Raw genomic sequence first — 6,608 nt, forward strand, 5'->3', positions numbered from 1 at the left:
GTGGTTGCAGCAGTTGTGTTGTCGGTCCTCCCATCCTAACAGCAGGACCTTTGAGCAGTGTCTCCCTGTCACATTGAGCTGCGGTGCAGGGGAGCTGAGACGGGCTCTGCTGTCCTCATGCTTCTCCCACGCCCAGGGTAGTGATAGGAGTCACTGGGGCAGGTTATTGATGCAAAGGCGAAACGTGGTTTGTGACTCTCCTCTTTTGGCCAGGTGCAGCGTCCCTCTTGCTGTTGGCCAGGCCATCTGGTTGTAGCCCCCAAGACCTCCACCACATGGTTTGCGTGGCATTCGTGGGCAGGTCAGGCTTGCAGGGTGAAGACAGGCCCGTTTCACTGTGTTGTAAGGTGCAGAGTGGCAGGTGTGTGAGCAACTGTGTGAGGGCTCTATGGACAGAGAGGGAACTCCAGGTCCAGGAGGTCACCTACATGAGCTTAGCCCATGTGAAAGTCCTGGAGCAGCATTCCCCAAATGTAGTCCCCACAATGTTGGGACATTGGTAGGTGTTCCTTGAGGATTTTGTAGGCAGATATTTGAGGGAAACCCTGGATCCAAAAAAGCTCAAAACACCTGTTTCTCACGGACACCTCCGCTACCCAGTATCCAAATGAGAATTGTGACTCTTGAGATGATTAACTCATGGGCAGGCTTTGGAGAATTCCAAGCCAAGCCGTGATACGATATGACTGAAAATTTTAACCAAATAATACACATTGACACAATTAATAGAGTAGATCTCCATCTCACAGTGGGTGGCATTTCTCAAACCTGTTTGGCCCCAGAATCATGATTCAGAGCACGCCTTGGAGTTGGATGTTTCCCGGGAAGCCGGTCTCTGTCTCTTCCTGTGTTTGTGCGCATGTTCCTAAGTGCTGGGCTCTGTGGAGATGGGCCTTGTGTACGAGCCCTGAGGCAGCATGCCAGGACCTTGCTGGTGAAAGGACGGGCCACAGCCCAGTGACAGGAGCCCCTTGGAGTCAGCAATGTAGAGTGTTAGCCTCAGCCCAGTCAGAATTTGCACCTTTAATGAAATCCTGGGCAACAGATGGCACGTGGGAGTGAGTAGCAGAGAAAGGGTGCAGTTGGTGTTTGTGAAGCGCTGCCCATTGCGAGTAATGCAAACACGTATTCACCTGCAGAAAGAGCAAGTCAGCGTTTAGCATGGAATTTTCCCTAGAGCCCTCCGCTCAGAACGTGAGTGTGTTTGTCAGCAGATCGTCGTCCTCTGGAAGGATGGTCTGAGGCATTTGTGGATGAAAGGGCTAGTGTGAAGGGGAGGGGTGGGGGTAGAGCTGGGAGTCCCTGGGATGAAAGGGGTGGGAGCTGATGATGGACACACAGGGGAAGGAGAATGACTCTTTGCTCTGCTTTTGAAAACAAATGTTAATTTGTCTGACATTTCCCATAATGAAAGCATAAAATTTCTTTAACGCCATAGCTCTACTCAGAATTTTCCAGACTTCTTGCATTCACAGTGTCATGCAGTTCATTAAGGAATATTTTCGCAGGGTCTACTGTGTGCAAACAATGGCCTCTCTCCTCATGAGGCATCTACTCTAGAGCAGGACGCAGACGATAAGCAGTGAAAACGGCACATTCCACGTATTTGCTCATGGGACAAGATCCTGGTGCCGAGGCCCTCCCGTCCATCTCCTCAGCTCCATGCTGCCTCACACACTGGGTCATGGCCACCACCTTGGTTGTACTTTTCAAAGCCTTTTCCTGTCTCAGGGAACATGCCTGTTGCTTCTTTAAAAAGGAACGTTCTCCCCACGTGTCCTCATGTCTCTGACGGGAGCATACTCCCCACATGTCCTCAGGACCGATGGGAACGTGTCCTTACCCCATGTGCTTGGGACTCGGACGGGATCGTGCCCCCACCTGTCCGCATGCCTGTGATGGGAACGTGCCCTCCACCTGTCCTCGTGTCTGTGATGGGAACGTGCCCTCCACCTGTCCTCGTGTCTGTGATGGGATCGTGCCCTCCACCTGTCCTCATGTCTCTGACGGGAACATGCCCCCACCCGTTCTTATGTCTCTTGACGGAACGTGCCCCCACCTGTCCTCAGGTCTCTGACGGGAATGTGCCCCCCTACCTGTCCTCATGTCTCTGGGGTTTTACCCCACCTCCAGCTCAGGTCCCAGTCCCTGGAGCACCCTTTCTGGCGCCCTTCCCCTGGCACACTCCCTGCCCTCACTCTGCGTCTGTGTCCGCAGGCGGCCCCCAGTCCCTGTGTCTGCTGCGCACTGTCTGTCTACCTGTCTCCGCAGGCCGCCCCCAGTCCCTGTGTCTGCTGTGCACTGTCTGTCTACCTGTTGGGTGTCTTTCCCCTTAGGTCTCACAGCGGGCCGGGGGGACCAGCACCCTCATCCCAGCCATCAGATGTGCCAGGCACACCACAGGTTCTCTGCAAGCACTTATCTAAAGATTGTGCGGGCAGGCAACAGGTGATTCTGAAATTCTGCACAGAGCCCTGGGCTGCCATCCATGGCTGGGTTCCTATGGCGGGAGTTGACAGGAGCTTCTCGTCCTGTGTAGGGACCCGCCCTCCACTGAAGGACCAGCCAGTCGCAGTGACTTGCTCTTCCTGTCTCCTCTTCCTGCAGGTTGTGGATTCCCAGCTGGTATGCATGATGAACGAAAACAGCATTGATTACATTTCTCGGTTCAACGACTTGGCCCAAGAGTTGTCCATCGCTGAGCCTGGCCGCCGAGAAGCTCTGTTTGATGGTGGTGGAGGCGGCCCAGCTGTCAGTGACCTGTCCCAGTGACCACACGTCCCAGTGGCGGATAAAGCCCTCTTCGAGCTAGAGAAAAATAGATCAAGCCCAGCAGCCCCAGAAGATGGTCTGAACAGAGGCGTCTCTGCAGCCCAGACTGTGCAACAGGCAGGAACGTGGCCACAGAGCTGCTTCCCTACAAGCAGCAGGCAGCGGCATCCAAGGAGACTAGGACGAATTCTTGGGAAGGGCCAGCGTTAGAAATCACTGTGGTACTAGAGCCGTTCTTCACCACGCCCATGTTAGGGTCTGCATAGTGATCCCATTTCAGCTCGTGCTCTGCCTCGATTGTTGTGTTGGACATTCCGGTGGCATTTCCTTCTGAGACAAGGGAGTATGTGTGCCTTGGTGTAGTTGCTGTGCACTAGGAGCTGTGATCTCCCTCTCTGCAGGGAGACCCCAGCCCCTGCTGCTTGCTTTCTGCCAAACCTGTGCCATTCATCAGCTGTGCCCTCTGTGGACTGTTAACAGGCAGGACAGTTGGATGTGGCCTGGGCTCGTGCCGGTGGTGTCACACCCCAAGGCAGCGAGCGCGCAGATGCCGATGGCAGGGCTGCTGCGGAGTCCTGGGGACCTCGGCTGGTGCCTCCCCTCCCTAGAGGTTTTGTTCGGACTCTTACCAGGGAGTGGGGGCAGGAAGAGTCCTGTACTATGCAGGTTGTGTGGACTTTACATGGGACCCTGCTAAGCTGGTTGAAAACGTTTTTCTTGTGTTTTAAGGATTAGGAGACATGGAAGAGGAAGAACGAAGTCCCCTCTGTAGTTGGTTTCCTTCCTGTGTCCCTTTGCAAGCTCCCAGGTGATCTGAGGTGTCATTTCCCCTCCTGGGTTGACCCTTAAGCGCCAATATGATCACAGCGAAGAGTTTCTCGATAAGCCCTTAAATTCGATGTGTGACTGTTTGGCACTTGAGACAAATCTGCCTTTGCAGGGAGAGTGTCTCTCACGGGCATTGGTGTGGGCATGCCAGACATCCGTGTTCCGTCCCTTGCATCCCTTTGCCTTGAGACTTCTATGTCTCCTTCCCATTTGGGACACCCAGGCGAGGGCCCAGACATCTGGATGTGGTCAGACCTCTCCAAATGGATGCCTTAGTGGTGGTCTCCCTCCTTGCGCCCTCTCGGGTGGCCAGCATTCCTACTGCAGACGGCCCAACATCCAGTCTTTCCCCAGGACAGAGCTAACAAGGGCCCCTTTGCCTTCTCAGCCTCAGAAGTTCCAAGCACATGAGTCACCGTCCAGCTACATCCAGTGTGGCCTGGAGCTGCTACAGAGGTGTTGGGCAGGCCATACCTGTGCCGCCATATTTCCCCTCCTGCCTCATTTCGTCCCCCGCGGCATCCAGGATTGATTGTGTTTTCCTAACCTACTTGGACCTACTCTCCCTCCTCCCTACCATTCCTCTTCCCCGACACGTAGCACGCAGCGGCCCTCAAGGCCAGCCCTAGCCCCTCCACTGCTTCTCTCCTCATCCACAGTGGAGAAGGTGAAAAGAGGAGGGAAAGGCCTTTGGTGTGGACAAGCAGGTGGATGCCCTCTGTCCTGCAGTCTCACCAGCCCCCCACAGCCACTGTAGACCACAGGCAGGCCCTGCGCTGCACCAATGGGAGGACGTCGAGAGGACAGTGGACTTCCAGGCAAGAGCTTCCTTCTTTTGTCTCACGAGTTTTTCTTAGAGCTCTTGCCTGAGCTGGCTTCCCTCCTTCAGACCTTGGCATGAGATCTTAAGCAAACAGTCCCAAACCTCTTGGGGGTGAAAAAAGAAACGTGGTGCCCCTTGATTGGGAGAGAGACAGCAGTGTTTGAACCACAGCGCTTGTGTTTTGTGCTAAATATACCAGCTTCCGAAATTAGCATCTCATTGAGCCAGAGAAGACAAGGAGATCTCCTCTGTGTATCTGGCTTTGCTGCGTCTCTAGAGGGTTAGGATACCAGGCCGAGTTCAGACCACTGCTAGCTTTCTCATACTCCCACAGGCTGGACCAGGGATGCCAAGTCCTAACAGCACTGAGCTCCGTGTGCTTTTGCCAGTGACAGGAGGGTTTGTGAACTGCTTGTCAGGGCACCTTTTACCCCCTGACAGCTAAGTGGGGTGAAGTTTTGGAGGTCAGGATCTGCTTTTGTAGGCTCTTTAGACAGCACCTACCACTTGGTGCTCCAGCGTGGACTCGTGGGAGCAGCCGACTGCAGCCGTTACCGTCCAGTGGGGAGATGGGTTAAGGGGGAGGACGGGCTGACTCGTCTCCTGTAATAAAGCTGACAGTTCTAGAGGATTCTGCCTCTCTATTAACTAGACAGGTGATACGCATTTCCTTGCCACATTAAGGGAAAATGGTGTCATTTGTTGCAGGAAAACAATGGATGCATTTTCTCCTGGCGTAAATGAATATTTATGTACAAACATAGGCAACTGTTAAAGGCTAGAATTTTCAAAAGATCCAAACAGAGACTTCCTGCATCTTCTGCCTTTCCAACAGAAGCGGTGATCGTCTCAGTGTGAGCCAGTGGCTTCCTTTGTGCATTTGAGCATGCTGTAATTAAGATGAGATCAGTTTCTTAGAAAAAGCTTTCCCGAATCCCTCTTTCGTTGTCTGGGATCTTTGCTGATTCGCCTTTTCTGGAGATTGGGACAGAGCATCTGTGGTCCAGGGCAGTTAGTCCTCTGGCCTTGAGGGTGTTGTGGATGTGTACGGTGAGCGGGCACTGCGTGCCTCGGGATGCCTAGTTCGTGGCTTCCTGGCTGTTCTGTCCTTCTGTATCTTGTAGCTGTAGGGTGCCAGCTCCGGTGGGGGTCTTGGCGGCGTTTCTGTGGTTGGCCTTCTTGCTTTGCCGCACCTCCAGGTTCTGGGCATGAGAGGCCATGGCCTCGTTTCTGGTGGATAACCTCTTTAGTTTAATAGCATCTTTAATTAGATCACAGCATTGAATTCAACGTTTCTTCTGCAAAGAAAGTTGTGGGGTATAAGACACCAGGAACGAGGGAGGAGGAAGACAGTTTTGTTTTCTCTTTAAACCTTGAGCTCTAGCCGATGCATTTGTCAGGAAATTCGACACTTTGTGTTAAGAAAACAAGGAAAGAGGCCTGACACAGTGGCTCACGCCTGTAATCCCAGCACTTTGGGAGGCCGAGGCGGGCGGATCACCTGAGGTCGGGAGTATGAGACCATCCTGACCAACATGGAGAAACCCCGTCTCTATTAAAAATACAAAATTAGCTGGGCGTGGTGGTGCACGCCTGTAATCCCACCTACTTAGGGAGGCTGAGGCAGGAGAATCGCTTGAACCCCGGAGGTGGAGGTTGCCGTGAATCGAGATCGCGCCACTGCACTCCAGCCTGGGCAACAAGAGCGAAACTCGGTCTCAAGGAAAAAAAAGAAAGCAAGGAAAGAGTGATTTACAACCAAGGAAAGAAACCCACAGCACACCCTTCGCGGGTGTCAGCGCTCCCCTGACATCACTGTGGCTGCGTGTCCTTGGGGTGGGTGAGGTGTGGGGAGCCAAGCCCCTGGCCCTGCCTCCCGCGCCCCGCCCCGCTTCTCTCCCTTCTCGGTTAAGCCATAGCGAGGCCTCCGCTCGTTTCAGATGTGAATTTGTTTTATAGATTATAAATATGCATATACAGTGTATGTATAAAGCAGAATGCCTGCCTTTCCTGGTTATTTTTTGTACCATATTGTAAATTATATTATTTATTCTTTACCAATTTTGGGAATAAAAGGTGTTTTGGTTATTTAATATAATAAGAGCTGTTAAACTTCTGTTTAAATTTCCAGTTCAACTTGTAAATGTTTTTATTGTGCATAAATACATACTAATGTTGATCTAAG

General features: G+C 52.7%; 1 protein-coding gene across 16 annotated transcripts in view; it reads left to right on the forward strand.

Moving 5' to 3' along the window:
- The window catches only part of CRAMP1 (cramped chromatin regulator homolog 1), a 66,989-nt gene extending 60,382 nt beyond the window's left edge, over positions 1-6,607 (forward strand). For all 16 annotated transcript variants that reach the window (XM_015125290.3, XM_077985084.1, XM_077985087.1 and 13 more), the window contains one exon: positions 2,608-6,607. In XM_015125290.3, coding sequence (XP_014980776.1) covers positions 2,608-2,772 — 165 coding nt within the window. In that variant the 3' untranslated portion in view covers positions 2,773-6,607. The remainder of the gene's footprint in view (positions 1-2,607) is intronic.
- The last annotated feature ends 1 nt before the right edge of the window (position 6,608 follows it).

Source organism: Macaca mulatta, chromosome 20 (genome assembly GCF_049350105.2).
Source record: "Macaca mulatta isolate MMU2019108-1 chromosome 20, T2T-MMU8v2.0, whole genome shotgun sequence".
Lineage (NCBI taxonomy): Eukaryota > Metazoa > Chordata > Mammalia > Primates > Cercopithecidae > Macaca > Macaca mulatta.